Raw genomic sequence first — 26,514 nt, forward strand, 5'->3', positions numbered from 1 at the left:
GTCAAGATCACCAGAGCTTCATCCAGAAATACAACTATTTTGAAAAATCCTACTTAAAAATTTTTATGTTCAATTGTAACAAATTAGCAACATGGACAAGTTAAGCTTTCCTGTTTTTTTTGTGTTTTTTTTTTTTTATTGCTGTTAATTCAAGGAAATAAGTTTGCATAAAATTCAAAGTGGTTTCTAGAAATATAAGTAACCTTTCAAATACAGAGCAATTGCAATATCAAAGTATATGGTAAACATACAAATGACGCGAAGGTAACACCTCCTGCTTACAGTACAGTATTTCAATCCTCGTATTAACCCTTTGTCTCTTCTGTCACTCGAAACAGTCGGTTTTCTCCTCTGCTTCCCATGTAACAGTTCAACTTGCATTTCTAGTCATTTGACAAAAATGCCTGGATCAAATAAAATATTTTTCTTAAATTAAAGCTTTATATGAACTATCTTCATGTTGTTCAATCCCTATCTGCCTTGAAACCTCACATTTTCATGGTGCTGCATAAAAATATTTGCTAGTAAGAAAAAAAAAAATATTTCCTCAAGTCTTGTAATTCATAAAGTGGCTTTACAAGAAGTAACGATTATTTTTACACTCCAGATTTGCTTAATATATATATATAAATATATATAGATATAATATCTTTGTGACCACACACACATTTTCCTTTTTAAATTCATCAGCACACACTCCAGTTGCAGTCAGAACACTTAGTACTGAAGTAGCAGACCTAGGCTTGTGAAAGACAGAAAACCCCTTGGAGCTTCTTAAGGAATGCAAGAAACCAAGAATTTTACAGTGCTGGTAACCCACTGCTGTTTAAACATATCACACACACATATATATATTTACACTTATCTCCTGGATAACCTCAGTGCACAGGAGGAATCAAATATTATCCGGAAGAAAATACTTATAGTGCATATGCTTGCTATTCATAATAACAAAAAAAAAAGGGAAATAAAAATAGAACAGCAGCATTAAATATATCGTCATGATATTAACACGCTTTAACCTCTCACATTACAACGCATGCTCAGTGGTAGATGATTAAAAAATAGTAACTCAATTGGGGATTTCCAAAAAAAAAAAAAATTAAATCTTGAAATGATATAAATATTGTGGATACCTTATCACAGTTAAATAGAACATAGGTCACAGATTGGCTCCAAAGCAACACTATGTTGCTGTATCAACCTAAAATTTTTACTATACAGGATAGCAATACAGATATGAAACCTAAACATAGGTTTCTAAGCCCCTACATCCTGCAAGTGAGCAAGGCTTTGCTTCAATGCCTTATTAACCGGAAAAAATTTAAATCATTAAAAAGAAAACGTTAGAGAAGAAAACCTAGCAGGATGTACATTTTAAACAGCTTTCCTCGCCAATTTTTTGCAAGAGTTTTGCATGTTCACCTTCTAAAAAAAATAAATAAAAAAAAATAACGCACCAAAGACTTCATTTAGTTTAAGATTCTCACGACCACCTGCCGTTCTCTTCCATTTTAGTAGATATGAATTTTAATTTTCTTATTCTATTCCCAAATTTTAATTCCCCACCCCCAGCCATACATTGTGCACACAGTGAAAATGCTTAGAAAGGTCCTCAAACGGTATCGGAGGAATCCGCAAAATACACGTAGCAAGCTTCATTTCCACCTGTAGGGCAATTTCCAGAACCATAGCACTGGTAGTAGAGCAATGTTCATTTGCTTTTCTTTTTATGTAAAGATGTGTCCAATAATACACAGAAGCAGTTTAAATACACATATAATCGGAGTCCAGGAGTTACTTTTAATGGCACAGTTAACAGGTTTTTTTGTTTTTTTTTTCTTCTTTCTCTCTTCCTTCCTTCCTTCCTTTAAAAGTGGTGGCAAAAGGTTTATCATCAATAAACAGCATTAAAGGTGAACAGACTTCCATACCGTAAACATTTACAGGTAGACAGTCATTTATTACATTTTTTTTGTGGACTGGTTTCAGTCAGCAGAATCCAGGGTATCATGGGAAGGGGGGAGGGGAGATGCAAACCTCAGCCTGTAAATTCCTAAAACAGGAAAGAGAACTGCTAAGTCAATGATTGTAACAAGGTGAGGCAAAAACAATAGTAAAAAAAAACAAACAAAAAAAGAGGCACCAAATGCTTAGAAGTGCTACAGTATGATAACCAAAATGGCACATATAATAACAGGTAAGGAAATAAATAACCCCCCACCACCACATATGGTCAATATTAGGTATACCAAAAGAATATTGCCTTTTCTAAGCAACCGTGACAGATATCAATAACGGATTACTGGGCACAATGAAACAATCAAGTATGACCAATGAACACAAAAAACATTAAGGCCACTCTTGAGCAGTGCTGAGAACAATCAAAACAGATCACTGCATCTCTGGAGAGTGTAAGGTGGTAGAACGATACGCACCCACAGGCAAATCTAAACAGATGTGGGGGGAAGATAAGTCCTTTGAGAACCATTACCTTGCTGATTGGCATCCATCGGGGGCTGTTTACAGTCCTGTGCAATATGCCCAGTTAAGCCACAGTTGTAGCAAGAGATATTCCCATTTTTCTTGGGCCCCGATCCATTAGAGCTGGCTAAAACATTAGGTGCTGGGTACATTGAATAAAATCTCGGGAAACCGGGTATCTGCTGCATGGCATAGTTCGCCTGTCCCCCCAGTACCGGGTCATGCATCAGTCCATTTGTGTAGGGAGCTTGATGCAGGAAGAAAGGAAGTTGTGTTCCACTGCTCTGATGTGCTTGGTTGAGGTAGGTGCCGTTACAAATTGAGGGCAAAGAAAAGAATGGATTAACTCTGTACACCTGCCCAGGCAATGGGTTGGTGTAATAGTAACTGCCCATTGGCACTCCTCCAGCATTCCCACAGCCACATCTGCGTCCACACGAGCCACAAGGACCTGGACCCAAGTGCTGTGGTGGCGGGATTGAGCCGTTTGTGCTGGTGTTGCCGACAGCAGTACTGATAAAGGAAGTACTATCACTCTGGGCAGTACTGTGGGTTAGCGCAGGACTTGGACTTGGTGCTGGCCCAGGGGTGTGAGTAGGAACAGCAGGTGGAATGGCAGCTTGTACTTGACCCATTACAACATTGGTTGGCTGAGACTGGGGAGGAACAGCAGCAGAATTTAGGACATTAGTGTTTGGAGCGGGCAATACACCTGCAAGGGGTGCCCCAGACAAATTGTAAGGGACTGATGGCAGAGACTGAGAGATGTTATTGGCTGGCAAAACCAACTTTAAATTTGTAGGTGGAGGTATTGTTCCAACATTTGCATCTATATGTGGCACTCCCTGATTAAGACCTACTACTTGTGAAACGGGTTTAGAAAGAGAGTCTGAAACTGTTGCTGGAAACCCTCCAGGACTGTGAGCTGAAAGAAAGCCAGCATTAGGAGACCCAAGGCTCAAGCCAGTCTGCGTCGATCCATTCACTGTACAGGTTTCTGATTGCCCCTGAGATGGCATTTTTAGTCTGTGAATTGGTAAGTGCAAGGATGGATTACTGGGCTGGCAGTTCCGTGGGAGGAAGGCAGGTGACCCATGTAGAGATGAAGTCAGTATGTCGGCATGCTTTTCTGACTCCCCAATAGGAGAGGCACCAAATGGCAGGCCAAGCGTGCACTGGTGAAATGCTTCCCTCCCTGGGGACATAGAGACAGAACTGACTTGTGCGCCTACTGCTTTCATATCTGTCGCAATGGTGGGGGAGATGACAGTTTCCATTTTCTCTGCACCATTGCGAACCACGCAGTGTAATGCAGGCAAGATAGGAATGTGAGGAAACTTGGAAGTATTCGCCGACTCATCCAAAGCTCTTTCACCTCTGTGGCTTACAGGTGCAGACAGACAAGAGGGTGATGGGTTGACAGTACCAAACGGGCTAAAACGGGAAACGCCATTTTTTGTAGAGTCTTCAGAGTTACTATCAGTATCTGAAATGTAAAAAAAGAAAAAAAAAATCAAATTAGGTTTGTGAAGAAAAAAACTGTAACAGTCTGTATATTTTCTTATGTAAACAGTAAACCACTTAATACTGGTATTATCACACTTCAACGAGCATAATGGGGTAGAATCCACATCCCTTTCCCTATCCTTGACCACCCAGAGGTATGAAAATAGAGTATTGTAGTAAATATAAACAAAAAGTAAAGAAAGCAGAATGAACTCGACTAAAACGTGTACAGTCTCGCTATAGCATTACACATTCCACCATACTGATTTTCAGATGATCCTAAATAAGGTAATTGTCAATTTTCAAGTAGCCAGTTAATAGTTAATACACAAGTCTCACCATATGCATTCACATGTATTGAAATTGTATGTATGCGATTATAGAGATCTGGTTGGTCCCAGGAATGCACCTCTATGGCACAGCGAGACACATTGATATCATCCCTATGCCTGCTCTGCTAATTAGCCCAGAGGCAACTGACAGAGGAAAACAAAAAAAACAAAAAACAAAAAAACCCGCAGGCCTCTGAGGAGGGTAGCAAGAGATCTCAACAAATAAAATAATGGCAAGTTAATTTTATGGCACAAAATAAGTTGGCAAAACAAAAACAGTAAAGATGCTGACAGAGCTACTGAAAGATTTTTATATAAATAAAAAAAAAAGGCCAAGTCAGCCAATATATAGGCAAAGACAGAAGCCAGTGCATTTCAAGTGCAAATTACAGAACCTGACATGCAATGTACATTAACCCAGCACATGGAATTCTCTTTAAATAAAGATTAAAGAAAATACAGGATTGCACCTTCAAAACATTTCATACATTAACTGCTAAGGTAAGGTGTAGTAACAGAAGGCATTGTCTAAACTACTAATTGAGGCTATACAGTATACATTCTGTGGTCATTTTATTCACTTATAGTAGGATAGGAAGATGTAAAGCAATCTCAATGTATGTAAATTAATAACACAGTGATAATCTTTCATGTCATTATTGAACACAACCATTAAATATTCACAGTTCTGGTAGGAAAAGTACCGTATTTGCTCAATTATAAGACCCCCTAAAATGAATATTAATTTAGAAAAAAAGAAAAGCCTGAATATAAGACGCTATAAGAAAAAAGTTTTACTAGTAAATTTACATGTAAACTATTTTTTCATATTTAATAAAAACTATGATTGAGAAAAATGCATTTTTTGTTTTTATGTCCTTTTATCTGCCAACCTGCTCCATAGTTAAAGAAGGTGTGGTGGTGGGGGGAAGAGGGGAAAGACAGTGAGGAGGGGGAGAGGTTGATTGTGAGAAAGGGGGTTAGTAATAATGTTAAAAGAGAGTGAGAATGAGTAAGTGAATTCATGTGAGGAAGGATTGTGTGAATTAATGAGTGAATTGTGTATGATTTTGGAAAAAGCATTAATGAATGTGTGTGTGTGTCAGATGTATAATGATTTGGGGAAAGGCAAGGATGGCACAAGCAGGGTGTTTGAGCCTTGGGGACCAAGATGGCACAGGCAGGGTGTTTATGGGACAAAGATGTCTTACGTTGGTCTGTTTGGGGACAAAGATGGCTCACGCTGGTTTGTTTGGGAACAAAGATGGCGAGTCCTGTGTGTGTAATCTGGGTGCTGGTCAGGTTCTATGTGGGCCAGGGCTGGCCTGCAGGTTTTACAACCTGTGATATACGACTGTAATGAAGGGGGTTTTATCTATACCTTTAATGCTGAGTTTACATGCGATTTCCAATTGATCTATACCTGCAAATACAGGGTTTGTATGTCTTATTCAGTTGATCCACGCCTGCAATGCTGTTTCCAGGTGTTTGCATATACAAGTATACAAGAACTGAGTTATGGAAAATGCCTTTTAACTTCCAGTATCCCATGAAATCATTTTATAGCAGACAGAGAGATAATCTATGTTTAGGATCACTGGCTGTGACTTCATCAATCATAGCTGTTTTCTGTTGAAAACTCATTGAAATCAATAAGAGGAAAGCTGACATTTCAGATGTGTCAGTGATTTCTATTTTCTTCATATGTCGCTCTTTACTTTTAGTAATGTTGCTAAAAAGTTTAGTAATGTAAAAAGTCTTGATCCTCATGTAGACAAGTACTGTGAATTGTTAGGCTTTATTTATTTTTGTTATACACCGATATTGTTTCAGTGCAAATGCTAACGTTATTTAATAAAATCCTTTTCACGAATAGACCCTCTTTTCATGTTTTTCTGCTTGGGCAGATAGACGGGACAAATAGTTATCTGCTGACACATTCCAGGTTTCTATGCTTAAAAAACAAACAAACATAATTTATATGGGCACATTGATGCACACTGTTGCGTATAGTAATTTTGGCCCGAACAAAAGTTCCTTTCTAGGTTTAATATGCAGTGTTGGCACTTTGGAGGTCTGAAACTTGGTTTCATGCAGAACATTGGGCACTCGGGCCCAAAACCGTTCGCCATCACTGGTTTAGGGTCATTGTCCAGTTGCCTCACTCAGCTTCTACTAAGCTTCAGCTGGCAGACAGCCACCCTGACATTATCCTGTGTGATACCTAGATAAACTTGGGAAGTCATTGGCCCCTCAGCTGTCCAGGCCCTGAGGCACCAAAGCAACCCTAAATCAAGATGCTCCCTCCATCATACTTCAACATTTGGGGTTATGATTTCATGTTGGTAAAAAAATTTAGTTAGGTTTATATACTTTTTCCAACCCACACTGTGAATGTTTGAATGATGTATTCAATACTATCAAGAACAGAACAATACAATACTGCGTGTGTTATTAGTTAAAACAGATGGTGTTTGCTTATTGTAACTTAAATGGAGATCATATCACACTTTAAGATAAATTTATACATACATACATGCTGGTAATTCCAAAGAGTTCCCTTTTTCTCGCCACTGTATGTGGGCACATCACACAGATGCTTTTATAATCGAACCTGCCTTAAACCAACCATGAGCTGACAAGTTGACTTTACATGCATAGGACAGGATAATATTGAAGAATTTATAGAAGTACTGTCTGGTTTCCAGCACCATAATCTCTTGAAATTACATTTCCTCATCTTATTTAAGTTTCTTTCCTACAACTGTCTTTACAACAGCACTACAAACTACCCCTCAGAAGCCAACCTCGGTCTTTCTCTTCTTCACTTTCAAAGCTCTCTCTCCTGTCATGGCGAGGACTAGAGGGGGAACTGTAGCTCTCCGAAGAGGTTTCTCCACAAGTTTCATGCCCAGACCCAACCTCCAATGGGGGCTCTAGAAATAAGAAAGACAGACATGTTCTTTCAACCATTTCTGGCCATCTACTACTCTTCTGTGCATGAACATGAATCAAACTAAATATATGCCAACCAAACAGAAGAATACCCACACTTACAAGAGTAACATGTAGGGATATAAAAAAAAAAGTAGTATTTTGGTAGTTCCATAAATCCAAGAAAAATAAAGTCACATTTATACCATTGTGATGGCGTATAGCATATACCTAATGTTATGGGGTTACTGATCCATATTCAATGCACTTAAAGTTGGGAGGGAGGGGTCAGAAAGAAAAAATTAAGAAGAACATGTGGCACAGAGTCGCCAGTGCCTTCGCAGCTGAAACTGAAGCACACCACCACCAAGGTCACAACACTGCTGGGGTTTTGAAGATTGGTATCCTATACATTTTATGGTAGATAGAATGCACCCACAGTACAGTCTTGAGGAATATAATGGTTCAATACCATTATTTAATGTGCAACACTGTAAATATTCACTGTTCTTGTAGTTACCAGGTAGCATCCAAGAATGCTTTGGGGAGTCTTGATGGAGGGTATCTGATACCCTCCATTTATGAAAGTGTCAACTGTCTTTAATGTGGAAAAAGCAAGCAGGTTGCTGGGTTGCAAAGCAAGAGGCATTGAAAAGAGGAGGTCCTACACTTAACAGATCTCTGGTCAGGCCTCACCTAGAGTATTGTGTACAGTTCTGGAGACTCCCGTCTCCAGAAAGATGCTGACATATTAGAGAGTTCAGAGGAGGGTTTCCAAATTGGTTAAGTGGTTTGCAGGATAAAAAATATTAACGGGTCTTAATATGTATAGCTTGGAGGAAAGAAGAGAGTAATAGAAACACTGAAATACTAGGGGTTCTACTTTAAAGGAGAGGGTGCTAGATAAACGGAAGAGTCTCCCAGCAGTGGTGGACGCTGATACAGCGAGTTAATTTAAACATGAATGGAATAGGCATAAAGCTATGGGACCAGACTGACTGGAGTTTGAGTCCTTACATCAGGAAAAAAAACTAGGTGGGCCAAATGCTTCCTATCTGCAGTTACATTCTATGAGCAGAGTATAAACAAAGGAGAAACTCCCTTCAGAAGCACTTCGAACAGGCACATGAAATGACAAAGAGTAAGAAGTATTTAAAAATATCTAGCTTCCAAACAAATAAGTCTATACTTGACAGTCTTCTTTGCAGATCTGCTAAATTAATATCCTATGGCAGATGCTACAAGGCATCACCTTGACTTGAGACTAAAAATGCTAATAGTTTGGATTCGGGGAATGATTCTACACTTCATGCAAGGTGTAATTTTCTCCTCATTTAGTGTACCCACATAAGTTATATATTGTTTTTTTCAGGACAAGATGGGCTTTCTTCAGATACCATTATTTTGATCGTATCATCTTATTTACTATAAAAAAAAATAAAAAAAACATGGTGAAAAATTGAAAAAAAAACCATTTTATGACTTTTATTCGAAAAATATTTTACTCACCTAAAAAAGCAAGTAAAAAAACTAGCTAAATAGATTCTACTACTTGTCCTGAGTTTAGAAATACCCAATGTTTATATGTTTTTTTGCTGTTTTTTGTAAGTTATAGGGCAATAAGTACAAGCAGCGTTTTATGATTTCCAAACCTTTTTTAAAAAATCTGGTCAGTCTGCCTCCATCTCCTCTTTGGAATATCTTTGAAGCCGGTTAACTCAATTTAACCCCGTCAAACCATATATTTTCGAAAACTAGACACCCCAGGGTATTCCAAATGCTGTTATTTTAACCCTTTCCATGCACCAATTATACAACTACACTTTGTCAAACTTTGTAATAGTAATTTTTTTTTATTTATTTTTTTCACACAAATTGTACTTTAGTTATAGATATACAGGTCCTGGTATATGTCACTGTCAAACAACCCCCCAATATGTGTTCAGGAACATCTCCTGAGTACAGCGATACCCCACATGCATGGGTTTGTTAGATTGTTTGGCTGGTAAAGGGCTACTTTTGAGGCAACACAGACTTTTAGCATCTGGTCATTCTGCCTCCATCTCCTCTTTGGAATATCTTTGAATCTGGTTAACTCAATTTAACCCCGTCAAACCATATATTTTTGAAAACTAGACACCCCAGGGTATTCAAATTGCTGTTATTTTAACCCTTTCCATGCACCAATTATACAACTACACTTTGTAATAGTAATTTGTTTTATTTATTTTTTTCACACAAATTGTACTTTAGTTATAGATATACAGGTTCTGGTATATGTCACTGTGGAACAATACCCAATGTGTGTTCAGGAACATCTTCTGAGTGCAGTGATACGCGACATGCATGGGTTTGTCGTGTTGTTTGAGATTTAAAATGCCACATTTGGGAAGTGCGCTTTTTTTCTCCATTTTGGTCAGTCTGTACCTATGCCCTATCTTTGAGCTCTGCCACTCCAATTTACCCCATCAGCCATTTTTTTTATATATTAGACACCCCTTGGGTATTTGAAGTGCTTTTATTTTAACTCTTTGTTGAGATTTTTGAGAAATTTTAGCACTTGCTCAAAATAAACTTTTTTTTATTTTATACATTTTGCTGGTACTGTATGGTTCATCTAGTGACATCACTGCATAATTATTTTTAAATGTTAGCACACTTTTTTTTGTATTATTTTTTGAATATTTTACTAATCACATTGTGACTAGAAAGCTGGGCTCCATTGACTTGCATGGTTGAGTGCAGTACCTGTATTCAACCTGCAAGTGAAGCCAGAGTTCTCTAGAGGGTCTGGAGACCATCTAGCGAACTCTTTCATCTTTATTGTTTTTTTCCCGGGCCGCCGCCATCTTGCTGATGGCGAAGATCACCGGCAGCTGCGGCTGTGACCGCTCTCCGGAGCGGTCACAGCCCATCCAGAGGTAAGTGTTTGGTGTCGCTGGATGCCTCCTGATCGAGGCATTCCAGCGACACCATTTAACACCATCAACGATCGCCTCCTAAACGCTTTTAAAACGATGTATGGCGGCTGTTGACGCCCCGGGAGGGGCCAGACATGGCCCCCGATGCCGATCTCGGCCTTGCTGAATGCCTCGACATCGAGGCATTACAGTAACGCCGTTTAAGCGAAGAAAGTGATCGTTGATCACTTTCTAAACGTATTTAATTTTTTGACGGTTCAGGACCGTCAAAGGTCGTTAAGCGACCGTTTTTCCATGACGGTCCTGAACCGGCAAAGATCGTTAAGGGGTTAAAATGTCTAGTTTTACTCTTAGTAATTCTTTAGAAACAAAAATGTTCTTCACAAAAAAATAAAATAAACAAAATGTACACAAGATCACAAGCGCATCACAACATAACTCCAGCAAACGCAGAGCCAGGATGTGACAACCTGCCGCATAAGACAGGTCCAAAAGATAAAATGGCTTAAGTATCAACCCATTTCAGTGGTTAGGGTAACAAAAGTCCAATTACTTGCGTTCAACCATTAGCATATAACTTCAGACTCCGCACACACACCTAACCCTGTTAAATTAGAATATAAATCCAACAGTATGGGCGTCCAACAGTCCTATGGCCTAATCAGAGAATAATTCTGAAAGATAGAATTCCATTGTATTTGGTAAATATACAGGAACATACAGTATAAAAACATTAACCTGGCATAAACTCATCTAATTCAAAACTGCTGGAAAAAAGACATGGGCATAACTGCAGCTGGCACTCGATGCAGAATTGTAAACAAAATGTAAAAGCGGTGAGAATCATTTCCAAACAAACGCGCTCTCTTGCTACCTAGCAAGAATATAACGTTAAATAGCTACAGGAGCATAATAAATAAAAACCCCTATAATTGTGCGTACCTTTCAAAACACCGGTCCTCGGGACTTGAGCTGACTTATTGCCGTTCGCCCTACAAACTGATCTGCTGTCAATCTTCTCCATGACATTTCTGTGTAAAATGAAAAATAAAGATTCACAAAGACCCAACAAGGATGTTAGAGATGCAAGATAGAGTGTCAACAGAAAGAGACAGGCAAAGACATATTTAAAGGTTGTGGCATAGTATACGTAGGGCATTTAAATTTATATCGTAGTACATGTAAGGTCAGTGGTCACAGACTGTTTTCAATTTCACATTGTAATATAGAGCAACGTCGATCGTGTTGTATTTACTAAGCTAACAGCTGTTATAGAATGAGTCATGACGAGAGAAAACTAGCTGCCTTCTTACCTTTCTGATGAGGACACCGTGCCTGCCCCAAACGAACGACCTTTTCCAATGATATGCTGAAAAGAAAGAAGTTTTAAGCTCAAGACTTTGGTGGATTCGGTTTTATATACAATATCCAGCTAAAAGACATACAATGGGTTTAGGGACCGCCCATTGTCCTTAAGGGGATATACAACCATATCAAACATGAGTCAGCACCAAATTCCAATTAAAGTGGAGCCATCACAAAAAAAAAAAGCGTACTTCCCAACCTCTTCAAACTTAAAACAAAAAAGCGTGGTAAAAAACACGTTGCGCCGAAAAAAAGAGTACTGAAAAAATACTTATCTAGACAGACCCATCATGCATGTAATTTGGGTTACAGTGCTAATCCTCCCATATAAGAGTCTATATAGATAAGTATTTTTTCAGTATTCTGTATTGCTTTTTTCCTACACTTGATTAAAATATATACATAAGAAAGCAAGCAGGCAAGGTCGAAAGGTCACAAATGTGGGCCAGGGTCAAAGCCTGCCTTAAATTTACACACACGGGCTCTAGTCTAGTACCGGTTTTTTCAGAACATTTCTTTAAATCACAGCACAGCATGTGCTTCTGTATAAATGGCTTAAACACTGCCTGCTTGAAAATGAAAATTGATAATTGAACCACCTTCCATATCACACACAATGATAGCACTCTCACCTGGTGCCCTGAGGTTTTGTAGTGCTCATGATGTGGAGATTCAGGACTGGCTTTTTTCCTCCAATCCATGCCGCCATTTTGTTCACAATGCTGCATGTGAAGCCGGTTCAAAGGGCTGCTTTTGGGAGCCACAGTGCTGCAGACAAGTAAAAGGACACACTGCATCTTTAGTCAATGCACAATCAGAGACGCAAACACACATATCTGCATGCGTTATTACTAGATCATAGGCCCTGGGGGCAGGGATTTACATTGTGCTGTTTTAGCAAGTTATTTCCCAAGGCGGCAGGTTATCTTAAGGACAACAGAGTTGACCGTCTTTCCCCATTTCGATACTTAGCCAGTGTTGAAAAGACAAAAAAAAAACATTTAAGAAGACAAAAATATTGTTAATTTGATATAGAGATAGATAAGATATTGATATCCAGCTCCCTGCCTCATGAGCCTTTGATCTAATTTTGTAAATCAGAGGGTACCATGTACATAATACAAATAATTCAAGCACCTCTGAAATGTTAAATGATTAGAACACTACAGCCACAGATGATGTGACCATACACGATGGCAAATAGAAAGGAAAAAAAAAAACACTGAGGTTTCAGCTTACTTTGAAACGGGACATTTCTTGTGGATTGTCATGTGCTGCAGAACATCTAAGAGGAAAGAGGAAGATCTTAGAGCACCGGTCTGTCAGACTAATCATTCGTGGTTTACTGATCTATGGACAACTGGGCTTACATTGTCATAAACTAAGGTCCCATTATAAGTCTGCTCCCAGAAACACACATGTGTAATGTTATCCGATGGCAACCATGCTTGGGACAAATGCCAGAAATTTAAATGCAAAGTTAGTCTGCCCATGTGCAGATCTTACCTTCATCCTGACTGGAAGCCTCTGAGCTATCTTCTTTGAAAAGTTCTGTGTTTTTGCATGCCTTAGCAGGAGTCAGTAAATTATCTGCAAATAAACCAGGAGACACTATCAGCTGCCATGCACCCCTCTACCTCAGATAATTAACTACAGTCCAATCAACTTACCCACATAGTATTCCTGGGCAAGCTGGTGGGGGCTCCAACCAGAAGTTTGGCATGGAGTTACTAAGAGAAATGCTAGCTGGCCATGTCCCAATACAGCAGTCAGCTGCTACAGACGTGCACCCATTACTACTAAGAGAGACTCTGAAACCCCTCAATGCAGAGGTATACTTTGTTGATGTACAAAAAAAACAAATCAAAATTTCTTCGACTTATTTTTAGAAAAAACAAAATTTTAGTGATGAAAAATTAAATCCAAATGTTTTGGATAAAGCCAAATATGAATTAAACACATAATTGGACCAACAAAAAAAAAAAAACCCTTTGAGCTCTCAATTTAAAATGTAGCCAAGATATCAGGTCTCATACAGATCCTGAACCTTTATCCGTCATCATGATCTGCAAACCCGATCCTGGGATGTGAACACACACACAGAACCCATTAAACCAGAGCTCCCAAGTGTTGGATTTTAGTCAGATCATATCAAGATAATAGTTTAAGGAAAAGATTCTACCGCAAACACATTTTTGCTTACTGTGAGAATGTCCAGATTCTATGGACACGTGGAAGAATTTATGTACTCGCTGATTTTGCAAGAAGGTCTGCGACTGAGATGAGAATATCTGCCTACAAAGAGAACACAAAAATAGTATAGTACAATAAAAATTGTATAATGAATAATACAACTCGCACTGAACACGCACATATAATTAGTCTCGTTAAAGGGACAAGTCATCCATTCTACAGACGTTAATATACGTTAAGGACATAAGAGTGTCTCTATAAAAGGGGGACATTTCGCCTTCACATCTTTTAGTATACCATAATTGACTGGAATCATGGCTTGCACCATCAACTTTTATATGTGCTGAACTGTCAACTTTATGACTAAAGGGATTAAAAAAGAAATCAGGTTCAACTACCTTACAAGCAGTGTATGAAACCTTTGCCTAACTGAATATTTGTACAATGTATAACCATTTAACCACAACGGATGGTTTACCAGCAACGTCTGGTTCAATTAATGAACCGTTGTGGGTTTAATCCCCTGACATCACTGTTCATCATGAAAGGACAACATTTGCAGGTTTCTCCAGTGACATAAAAATGCTGAAACACAGCAGTGAGAGTAATTATAATGGAGACATCTACTTAAAAGTTTACCTTATAGAAGCAGGTTAGTGGTAGCCTGTGGCACAGGCCAGTATTATCTAATCCATATGCTGTCCAGAATTCGTTTTTTCCCTCAACCCACTTTACAAGCATTGTCTGAATCAATCAGCAATTTAACAAGCGAGTGATGACCAAAACAGGAAAGACCTGGTCTTTGTTTTAATTTGGAAAGCACCAAAGAGATGTGCATTACTGTCAAAGCACAGACCACAGCAAAAAATTAGAACAGATACTAAGATGGCTCACCTGATAATAGGCTCCAGGTCTGTGGAACGACGATCATCTCTCTTCTGGGAGCCAAGATTTAGCGCGTGCAGAATTGTCTTATCAAAAGCTTCACTGGACAGTTCCTTGGGAAGCTATATAAAACAAGCAGCATTATAATTAACTAAGCTATTTCTAGGCATCCAGTACTGGTTTACTAACAAGAACATGGGGAAAAGGGTGGTGGGGATGCAAGAATTAAGAGCAACTTTAACGTATCTTATGGACAGAGGGGAAACATTTCAAAAATGTCTGTCTTTCTGAAAGAGGGGTGGGCACCACAGGTTTAAGATTCTTCTATGACCAAACAGTGTGCCCAATAGTAATGTATACGGCATCTCAATCCTGTTGGATGCTCATGGACACCATGGTGCTGATCAATTTGGATTAGACTTAACTCCGTAATCAAAGTCACAAGCTAAGGTAGAAGCCTAGCCTATATACACATAGCATACATTACAGAGGTTTTCAGGAACAAAGAAATGTTATAATTAGGGCTGCAACTAACGATTATTTTAATAATCGATTAGTTGGCACTTTGCACCCAGCCCTGGCACTTTGCACCCAGCACTTTGCCCCAGCCCTGGCACTTTGCACCCAGCCCTGGCACTTTGCACTGTGCCCCTGCACCCAGTCTCCAACTCTGCCCTGCACCCAGCCCTGCCCCCACATTCTGCCCTGCCCCCACACTCACACCCTGCCCTGCATCCCCACCCCCACTCTGCCCTGCACCCAGTCTCCCACTCTGCCCTGCACCCACACTCACACCCTGCATCCCCACTCTGCCCTGCACCCCGTCTCCTGCCCTGCCCCCACACTCACACCCTGCCCTGCACTCAGGCTCCTACCCTGGCCTGCCCCCCCCCCACTCTGCCCTGCACCCACACTCACACCCTGCCCTGCATCCCCTGAAACCCCACCCCCGCGAATCGCTCTGTGCGAACGGAGCCACTCGCACAGAGCGAATCGCACAGACATGAAGAATACTTACCTCCGGAACGCGTCACGTAACTAAAAGAAGGCGGAGACTGCAGAGCGTGTAGCAGAAGCGGGGAACGCTCGCAGAGGTAAGTAAAAGGAGCCGAGTGCTCCAACAACGAATCGATCACTCGATTAATCGATAACGGAAATCGTCGACAACGATTTCCGTTATCAATTATTATCGATTCGTTGTTTCAGCCCTAGTTATAATTATATACACACACGGACCCCTTTCAACGCCTACCATTAAAAGGAATTCAAGTAGCTCCTGGTGTGACTTGGTCACAGATGTCACTGAGAGGTCTGACCAGGTAACCTAGAAACATAGGATAGAAAACGACATTTTTTAATCATCTACATTGATTGAGAACATTGGCACACAGTTACATTAATTATTTCATATTTACCAAAGTACATAATCAGAATATTAGGTAGCGCACAACACACAGCAGTGACCTTAAAGAGTTAATTACCAATATCATTAATAACGTGTATAAAAACCAAACCTAACGTGCATTACAAAATACTCTTTTTGTTGCCACAAGCAAACCATTCTATTTATGTTCTGATGCGTGTTAAGTCTCGGACAATATGGTTTAATTGTAAAATCTATAAACCCATCTGCAGTAGTTTTAAAAATAAAAAATGGAAATTTTTTTACTTACCGTAAATTCCTTTTTCCTTAATACAGTGGCAGTACCAGTGGGTAATGTTCTTTCCTAGGGACAAGTAGAATCTAAAGAGAGTAAAGAGTTAAATTGCCCAGAGCCCCTCCTCCTTACCCATAAAACCCGGGACCTCTCGAAGAGAATCAGTAAGTAACAAGACACACACAGAAAGATGCTTGCCAAAAGATAAGTTTATTCCACCAAAACAGGCGAGGGAAACCTGTACTGCCACTGTATTAAGGAAAAAGGAATTTACGGTAAGTAAAAAAATTTCCATTTTTCCTGGCATACAGTGGCAGTACCAGTGGGATGTAGCAAGATCCCGGAATTGGGAGGGAAAACGCATCAGGAAACCACCGCCTGGAGCACCTTACGCCCAAAATCCGCCGCAGAGGAGGAGAAGATGTCTAGCCGATAATGATGAACGAAGGTGGAGAATGAGGACCAGGTAGCAGCTTTACAGATGTCCTCAGGGGAAGCTGCGGCCTTTTCTGCCCAGGAGGTTGCCATGGCCCTCGTGGAATGGGCCCTGATGGGCCATTGCAGAGTGAGGTTATTGGACTGGTATGCCATCCGGATGGCGTCCACCAACCACCTGGAAATGGATGATTTCGAAGCCGCTCTCCCGGCCGAGCGCCCGAAAAAATTCACAAACAGCTGGTCCGAGGTACGGATGGAGGAGGTACGAGCAATATAAATCTCTAAAGCCCGTTTTACATCCAACGTGTGCCATGCAGACTCTTCAGGAGAGGAAGGAGACGGGAAAAAAGTGGGCAGAATCAAGGGCTGATTGAGACTGGACCTGGAAATCACCTTAGGGAGAAATGAGGGTTTGACATGTAGAACAACCTTATCCTCATGAAAAATGGTGAACTCAGGAGAGGAAGAAAGAGCTTGGATTTCTCCAATTCTCCTAGCCGAGGTAATAGCCACCAGAAAAATCGTCTTCAGCGAAAGCATCTTAAGGGACACTTCCTCCAGAGGTTCGAAAGGCGCTGAACAGAGAGCATGAAGAACAAGGGAAAGATCCCATGATGGAAAAACAGACCTCCTAGGAGGACGACGAATAAGGGCGGCCTTAAAAAAACGTCTAATAAGCACGTGAGATGCCAAATCCGAGAGAAAAAAATTACTAAGGGCCGAAATCTGCCCCTTAAGGGTCGAGACACTAAGGCCCAAAGCCAGACCCTCTTGCAAAAACTGAAGGATGGAGTTGATGGACAGAGGGAAAATCGAACGATTCTTGTCGGAGCACCACAGGAGGAACTTGGTCCACACCCGCAAATAAATTCTGGAAGTAGAAGACCTGACTGAAGACAGAAGAAAATTAGACATATCTTCGTCCAGACCCTGGTAACTCAAAATCAGCCTTGCAACAGCCAGGCTGTCAGACGGAAGACCTGAAGAAGATCCGGAAGGACGACGTTCTCCAGAAGCTGGGACGAAATCGGCAGTTCCCAATAGGAGACGGTCAACTGCCTGAGGAGGACAAACCAACTCCTGTTGGGCCAGTACGGAAGGATGGCCAAAACCCTGGCCTTGTCGAAACGAATCTTCTGCAGCACGCGAGGAATCAGAGCCACCGGCGGGAAGACGTAGGCCAACCGGAAATTCCACACCATGGACAGACCGTCCAGGACATGCGGCGAATCCCATCTGTTGAGAGACGCGAACACCGGAACCTTGCGGTTTAGACGAGTCGCCATCAAATCCACTTCCGGAAGACCGAAACGTGCCACCAACGTGCAGAATGTTTCTGGGGTCAAGGACCACTCCGTCTGAGACCATTTTGACCTGCTTAAATCGTCTGCGATTAAATTGTAGCGGCCTCTGATATGAGTCGCCGAAATATCCGACAAATGAAGTTGGGCCCATTCCATAATCACTGCACACAGAATCTGAAGACTCCGTATCCGCGTCCCACCTTGTTTGTTGACATAGGCGACGGCCGATGCGTTGTCCGATTGGATCTTTACCGCCTGCCCCTCTATGAAGGGCCTGAAGGCCAGGAGTGCCTGAAGAACAGCCTTCAGCTCTCGGAAATTTGAAGAGCGGGCCGCATCCACTGGAGCCCAATCTCCTCTTCGAAAAAGGGAACCTAAATGGGCTCCCCATCCGCGGCCGGAGGCATCTGTAGTGAGAATGATCCAACTTCTGGGACGGAAAGAGAGACCTCTTGTGAGATGGGTCGACTGTTTCCACCAATTTAAGTGGGACAGGACCTGGCCACTTATTGTGAAGGACGAATCCAGGTCCTCTTCTTGCTTGGACCAGCTTGAGAGAATCTGCCACTGCAAGGGACGAAGCTGACACCTTGCCCAAGGTACTGCCGGGATGGAAGCAGTTAGCAGACCCAAGACGCTCCTAGCCTTCCTGACCGAGCAAGTTGGACACCTTTGAAGTGCTGCAATTTCCCGTCTTATCTTTATCTGCTTGGGACGTGGAAGATAGACGCAAAGGGACCTTGAGTCCACCAAAAAACCCAGGAACAGAATCTTGGAAGAAGGGATAAGGTAAGATTTTTGCTTGTTTATCAACCAGCCGTGTTGTTCCAAAAAGTTCATTGTTGTGGACAGATCTAGTAACAATTTTTCCCGGGAAGCTGCCATGATCAGCCAGTCGTCCAGGTAAGGAATGATGGAAATATTCTGTTCCCTGAGGTGCGAAGTCAACGGACAAAGAATCTTTGTAAAAACTCGTGGGGCAGATGCCAGACCGAATGGAAGGGCCTTGAATTGATAATGATGCACCCTCTGATTGACCCGTAGAGCAAATCTCAGAAACTTCCTGGATGCCTCGGCTATGGGGACATGAAGATAAGCGTCCTTTAGGTCTAAGGTGACCATCAAATCTCCCTCCTTTAAGACCTGAGTGACTGAGGCGATACTCTCCATCCGAAAATGCTGATAGGGAATGCAGCGGTTGACAGTCTTTAGGTCCAAAACCGGACGAAGGGAGCCGTCCGGCTTCGGCACCAGAAATAACCTGGAATAGACTCCTTGAAACCTGTGGAGAACAGGGACCTGCTCTATAACTCCCTTTTCCAAAAGCTTCATGCTTTCTGAGAACAGCGTCAAATTCTTTGTTACCAAGGGGTAAGATGAAATCTGGAAATGGCGGACCGGAGGACGAAAGAACTCTATCCTGTAACCATGAGAAATAATGCGTCGAATCCACGGATTTTGCGTGGTCTGTTCCCAGGAGAGACTGAAATGCTGCAGGCGACCTCCTACTTTGTCAGAATTTCCTTTTGTCCTGCTTTCTCGGCCGGTCTTGGAATTTCTTATCTCCAAAGGGCCCACGAAAATTCTGAGATCTAGCGGATTGGAGAAAAGGCCTCGGGTTCCTATATGGATATCTACGACTCCACCTAGGTCTTCTATCCTGTGGTAAGGCTCTCTTAGTATCAGAAATCTGTTTTATAAGGTCTTCCAAAGGTGCACCAAACAACTTCTTCTTTTCCAAAGGTAAGTCACAGAGAGCCGCTTTTGAGGCGGAATCAGCCGTCCAAGACCGTAACCACAGGGCTCTGCGCGACACAGAAGACAAAGCCATGTTCTTGGCTGATAACTTCAGAGATTCATGCGCCGAATCCACAAAAAAACTGTTAGAGAGCTTTAAGTTCTTTAAAAGCCTAGAAATCTCCGAGTCGGAATCATCCGCAAGACGATCCTGCAAAATCTGAATCCACATGTGCTGGGCTCTAGCCACCGCTGCACTGGATACCGCCACCTTACATTGAGCTCCTGCAGCCTGAAAAATACGCCTGCACGAAGTTTCCGCTCTCCTGTCCATGGGGTCTTTAAGCCCGGACACCTCACCAATAGGGAGAGTAGTCTTTTTAGAGAGCTGGGCCACTTGTACGTCCACTTTGGGGGGCTCATCCCAGGAATATTCCCCTTGAAGCCTGAACAGCTGCTTAAACTGTTTTGAAATGAAAGCTCGCTTCCCAGGGTGCTTCCATTCCCTGGCAATAAGGTCATCCACTTTAGGCAGGACAGGGAAACCCTTAATTCTTCCTATATCATCCTCCAGGAGTAGGCGAGACACCTCCTTGGTGAACTTACGGAGGTCGTGGGGAGGAAAAACCATCTCATCCTCCGAACTGTCACTTGATGAGGACTTAGAGGACCGGGAGATCTCACCCAAGGAAAGGTCAGATGGAGAGGAAGACCTGGACCTCTTGCGCTTGTGAGCTGACCCACTCTTAACTTTCTCCTGGGTCTGAGCCGCGGAGAACTGAAACGCCTCAAATGTCTGCGCCAAATTTTCCTGGAACCACCCAAGGAACGATTGCAGGTCTTTACGCTTCTCAGAAGCAAGCTGTTCAGCAGAGCAGGAGTTACATAATTTTTTCCTGCAGCCATCGGGAAGCGGAGTAGCACATTCAGCACATGTAAAATGCTTAGCTTTAGCAGTGGCTTTTTTGGGAGCTGGAGCAGGTCTCTTATGCTTATCCGGATTTTCTGACGGCACCGGACTAGACATCTGATAAAACAAAAGCAAGTATAAAAGAAATTTTTTTTTTTTTTGAGGGAAGAGGAAAAGAAAGAGCAAAGATAAAAAAATATCTTACCCTAACCTCCTCTGAACCGTGTGGGGGGGCTGGTGACACGGTTGCACTGTACTGACGAAAGCTCCAGCAGTCAGACAGGCAAAGCGCATTATAAGCAATTTAAAATTGCCGCCCTCCGGAAGATCCGACTCGCGCATGCTCAGTAGCACGATCGGATCTTCGGTGGAACGCAACGACACCCGGGCGTGCGTTCCACCAAACTGCGCATGCTCCCGCTTCCTGAACATCAAAAGGAAGACTCACCACATCCTCCGTAACGCGAACCGCTACGGAGGGACGACCCCTCTCTGCTCACCACCCGGGGAGCAATCGGAGGCAACGAAACCCCCAGGCAGCAACCCGTGCGCCTCACCAGCTTGCCGAAAATGTCCGGACCTGACGATTCCACCTGTCCGTCCCTGAAAGGGACAAGAAAAGAACTGATTCTCTTCGAGAGGTCCCGGGTTTTATGGGTAAGGAGGAGGGGCTCTGGGCAATTTAACTCTTTACTCTCTTTAGATTCTACTTGTCCCTAGGAAAGAACATTACCCACTGGTACTGCCACTGTATGCCAGGAAAATTCCCTTTGCGTTCTTGTGCCCACAGACGCAATATATGGCCAAAAGTATGTGGACACCTATCACACCTATACAAGGGTTATTGGACGCCTGATTCCAAAACTATGGATGTCATATGGAGTCAGTCCCTACCTTCACAGCCTCTACAGTATTTTGGAGTGTTTACGTGGGGATTTGAACCAATTCAGCAATAAAAACATTTGTGAGGTCAGGCACTGATGTTGGATAAGAACACCTGGCTGGCAATCAGCATTCCAATTCGTCCCAAAGGTGTTCAGAGCCCTAACCTTAACCCCATTGAAGACCTCAAGTTCCTCCACACCAGACTTGTCAAACCATGTATTTATGGACCTTGCAGAGGGGCGCAGCCATGCTAGAACAGGAAAAGATCTTCCCCAAACTTTCCACAAAGTTGGAAGATTAGAATCGCCTAAATGTAGGCACTATGTATTTCAGTAGGTAGTGTTCTCATGGCATCTAACAATCCCCGATTTATCCATCAGGCTTCAAAATAGAGAAGCACAATTTATCACTCCACTCAACACATGCCACTGCGCCAGACTGCACTGGAGGTGTGCTTTACACCACTTTAGCCAACACTTGGCATTGCGCAGTGATCTTCAGCTTGCGTGCGGCTATTCAGACATGGAAACCCATTTCATTAAGCTCCTGACATGCAGCTTTTTACATGCCATGTGCAGTCCCACGGTGAGTAGAGTAGCGCCTAGACATCCACATAATAGCGTTTACAGAGGGCCTGAGCAGAAATTTCATGACCTAACTTAGGGCAAAGTGGGATCCTATGACAGCTCCAGGTATAAATACACGGACCTATAGTCAATAGTCCACCCTGCCTATGCTAAAAGGTTCAAATGGGATTAACATTATACAGACCTGATCCCATTCAACCTAATTCGCTGCTCTTAAACAAGCTATAAAGGGCAGTATGCAGAGAAAAGAAATCCTTTTTACAAGTGTTTCACCTTCCATATCTGTTTGTCACATGGTTTGGAAAATAAATGAATATGGTAAGGGAACTAAGGTTTACTGGGGTAGCACAGTACTAAGAGAAGTTTAACACGAGATTAGATGCATCAATCCACAGCAGAATCAAGAGATTAACCGTATAAGAGCATTACATCAATATGTTGGTCACACCACAAGCTTTTAGACCATTCCTTTAGTGGCTTTATAATACGATGATTCTAGCACACTTGTGTTTCATTTTCCTCTCTAAGCAGTGGCTCTAAATTTCCATAGCAAGAAAAGGTATACGTTTGAAGCTTTTTCCAAGCATATTCTACTACACACAAAATTCCTCTATGTACTTGCACTCAAAAGGTATGCCTGCTGTAGCTGATTTCATTAGCACAGAGCTATTATCGCATGATCAAAACAGGAAAATGTATTTTAACAAAAAAAACAATTCCTCCATTTAATCAAGTTTATATGCCAGGGGGGCAGCAAGGTGTCAATACAATGTGTAGCATCAGTCAACCTGATGCTGGAGGAACAACAGGGTAGTTTGAGGAGATCACTAGTCTTGTAAATGGCCCAAAATAAAAGGAAACATGAGGTCTGTTCCTACAGACCTCTGTGTCAGAGCCTCTTCGCGACATGCGCCAATCATTAATACCAAGCACAACAATAAAGCCTTGTGTACAACGCAACACAGAGGTCTCTGGGAACAGAATTCAGGCTCCCACAACAGGACCAGCATGTTAACAATAAAGAAATACAGAGATAATATCTGCATACCTAGTTTATTAGACCTACCCATAGCTTGTGCTATACAATGCAAATGTTGGAGAGGTTTAAAGGATTATTTCAGTTTATGGACATTAGAAGCTATGTCAATAAGCATCAGAATCAGCATATCTAATCTTTCATGCCTTGGTGATGTCCTCCCAACTCCTGTCATAACAATTCAGTTCCCCACAAGTAGTAGCTTGAGTGAAATAATTATACAGGCGGAATCATGACGACTCCTCCCGAGGGTGTAGGAATAAAGTGGGTTACAAACAGCCATGTGTTCCTTATTTTTAATCACTGTATTAAACGGAGTACAGCTTAGCAGTGTAAGGAGCCATAAGCCAGGTCATGAAGCCTTGCCCTTCTTGGTACTAAAGGCTGAACAAAGATTTCCATTCATGAAGAGGGTTATCACATGTGAACACTGTCTTTATACGCATCTGACCAATTGCAGAATTTATTGCCTTTGTTATCTTTTACAGAATGGTTCTTCGCTTACAATTTACGGTGTGCTTTCAGCTCCTCACTTTTTCAACTGAATGTAGCATTAGAAGCATATATCATGTACTGCTGAATTCCAAGTCATTGTTAAATAATTTGGAAATAGTTTAGTCAGTCATTGTTTTACTGGGAACAAAGAGGGTACAGATACCCTCCTAAGCTATTGTGTTGTATTTTGTGTTAGCCTGCCTTTGAAAGTTACATATCAAGATCTCTGAACAAATCAGCCACAGCATAGTATCTATAGAATGCATATGTACATTATTTTTTTATAAAAAAAAAAAATAAGGGGGAAATGAATTTGGAGGGATTCTGCAGAATTATCTCCCTCCATGCATTTGCATAACAGACCACATATCTACCGTGCATTAAAGTGTATGTGTGAGCTTTTTCACCGTGGAATCAAATGATTTATCCAAGTTCTAAGAGGATTTCTCAACCAATTTAAAAAAATCAGCATATGACTAAGCAGTTTCAGGTTCCCGACACAGATCAGATAACGCCAAACATTGATAGCCAGGAGCACGTGTACCTAACACCACAATGGGGAACTTTTCTATGTCTCTCACTATGAAGCATGCAAAACACACCACAGAGAAAATGGCACACAACACACTTACCTTAAAGGTGTACTCTAAATTCTTGTCAGCCCTTTTTCTCTGTACACCTTTAAAAGTGATTTTCTCAATACGTACAGCTGAAAAATATTTATAGGAGAAACAGTTTGTCAGTGTAGTTTGATAATCTTCTGTATTTCAGTTGGATCAATACAAGCTAATTCAATGATGAATATGAACAATATGACATTACCTATGTAGATGCTTGATTTGGATACAAGTATTGTGAGCAACATAGGGACATATATTGTTACATCTAATCCCCGTTGGATGCATAGTACCGCAAATATAAGAGAAGATGTTTCTGAGCAAATGCTCTGAAAAATACTCCAGTCTTATATTCGAGGTCGTCTTATAAATCAGACCTCAAAAGGTGCTGCAGGGGACCTGGATCCTCCGCTGCTGGTATGACCTTTCCAGTGCTCCATCATAGAAGCGGAAGTGCCAGCGGAAGATGTTTTCTATGCACATTGCAGACGTTCACCGCCTTCCCCCACTAGACACCAGCATGGAGCATGGGGGACAAGTCTGGGGATGCATTGGTAAATCGGGGGGGGTTGGGGGGGGAGGCAGAGTGGCATATCAGAGGGTATAAGGCATATCAGGAGGCAGAGTGGCAAGCATGGGGGCAGATGTGCATAACTGTGGTCAGGTTGGCAAATAAAAGGAAATAAAAGCAAGAAATGCATTTTTCTCAATCATAGTTTTTATTAAATATAAAAAAAATTGTTTACATGTGAATTAATATTTACTAGTAAATGTTTTTCCTATACGGCAGTATTGTATTTAGGCTTTTTCTTTTTTCCTAAATGAATATTCAAATTTTGGGGGGGGGGGTCGTCTTATAAACGAGCAAATACGGTATACATGACTCCTAAGACTTGGTGAAATGCTAGGTTCCAGAAAACTAAATTTCCAAAAAGTATCATAAACTAAGAAGCTAGCGTTTACAACTAGCGTTTACAACGTTTATTACATGCAATAGTCACCTTCTCGCTGGAGCTTGTGAGACGCAATGGTAACCCCATTGTGAGCGGCAGCACTGTTCTCCATTTTCCGATTCTCAGTGCTCGATAAATATTCATGGACATTCTCCTGGAGAAATAAAAAACACATTTATATATGTATAGTATAGACACTAATAGACTCATGTACAGGCAATATGGATTGCTCACTAAACCACCACTCACTTCATTTGAGACATTTCATCTAGCAGGTTTAGCTATGCCTTATGATAGGCTTACCCTCTAAGGCAGGGGCGTCCAACATGCGGCCCGCGGGCCAAATGCGGCCCGCGGAACCTCGAGGTGCGGCCAGCGTGAGATCGGCAGCCAGGATCACAAGAGCCCTGCTGCTTACTTGTGGGAGGGTCCATTCTCTGCTCCAGTCCTGCCTCCTGTGGGGAGAACGAGGGAGGCCGCGCCCCCTGCTGAAGTCTGAGCGGCATCGAGAGCTGTAGAGCAGGTAAGGGGGTGGGGTAGGTTGTGTGAATGAGTATGTCTGATTGAGGGAATGAATCTGTTAATGAATAATTGGTGTGTGTGATAGCATGGATGTGTAAGTGCTGGAACCTAGGCATGATGGGACTATGATTGCTGTTAGCAATCACACTCCTATCATGCCAAGTCAGCCAGTACATGCTGAAACCTGGCTAGCTGCCCCCCTTGTGTATTGATGCTGCCAGCAGTATGGGGTCTGCACTCACAGCCACCCTCTACCAGCATGTATTGGCTGACTTGGGATGATAGGAGTGTGATTGCTAACAGCAATCTGCTAACAGCAATCACAGTCTCATCATGCCTAGGTTCCAGCATTCACTGGTTGCCTGGGTATAAAAAGAGTGTGTTTGTTGTTAGCAATCGAACTCCTATCATGCCAAGTCATATTGTTGGTTTTTTTGGTCCAATTTTGGTGTGTTACTTTTAATAGAAGTGTGGTTACACACTAAAATTGGACAAAAAATACAATGCCCAGCCAACCAGTACATGCTGGAATCTGGGTATGCCTGAGATTGCTGTTAATCATAATATATAATTTTTCTGTACAATTTTGGTGTGTAACTTACTTTTATTAAAAGTGTGTGTGGGGGGGGGGCATTTTCAGTTTCCCCTGAATTTTCGGTTTTGGTCCAGAATTTTCATTTTAGTGCATCGCTAAAATAAATAGAACTATTTTATTTTTACTTATACAGAATCCTGAATTTGTAGGCTCAGAA

General features: G+C 41.8%; 1 protein-coding gene across 1 annotated transcript in view; it reads right to left on the reverse strand.

The window, feature by feature from the left end:
* Positions 1 to 1,988: 1,988 nt before the first annotated feature.
* Positions 1,989 to 26,514, reverse strand: part of LOC149302539 (zinc finger CCHC domain-containing protein 2-like) — a 36,267-nt gene continuing 11,741 nt past the window's right edge. Inside the window, exons 2-14 of the mRNA XM_089482224.1 lie at positions 25,289 to 25,394; positions 24,303 to 24,379; positions 15,873 to 15,944; positions 14,630 to 14,742; positions 13,746 to 13,837; positions 13,049 to 13,132; positions 12,782 to 12,827; positions 12,175 to 12,310; positions 11,491 to 11,546; positions 11,120 to 11,208; positions 7,130 to 7,258; positions 2,495 to 3,970; positions 1,989 to 2,056 (exon numbers count right to left, since the gene is read on the reverse strand). Of these exons, the coding sequence (XP_089338350.1) occupies positions 1,989 to 2,056; positions 2,495 to 3,970; positions 7,130 to 7,258; positions 11,120 to 11,208; positions 11,491 to 11,546; positions 12,175 to 12,310; positions 12,782 to 12,827; positions 13,049 to 13,132; positions 13,746 to 13,837; positions 14,630 to 14,742; positions 15,873 to 15,944; positions 24,303 to 24,379; positions 25,289 to 25,394 (2,544 nt within the window). The remainder of the gene's footprint in view (positions 2,057 to 2,494; positions 3,971 to 7,129; positions 7,259 to 11,119; positions 11,209 to 11,490; positions 11,547 to 12,174; positions 12,311 to 12,781; positions 12,828 to 13,048; positions 13,133 to 13,745; positions 13,838 to 14,629; positions 14,743 to 15,872; positions 15,945 to 24,302; positions 24,380 to 25,288; positions 25,395 to 26,514) is intronic.

Source organism: Sceloporus occidentalis, unplaced genomic scaffold (assembly GCF_023333645.1).
Source record: "Sceloporus occidentalis isolate IW3139 unplaced genomic scaffold, rSceOcc1.0.p SCAF_18, whole genome shotgun sequence".
Lineage (NCBI taxonomy): Eukaryota > Metazoa > Chordata > Lepidosauria > Squamata > Phrynosomatidae > Sceloporus > Sceloporus occidentalis.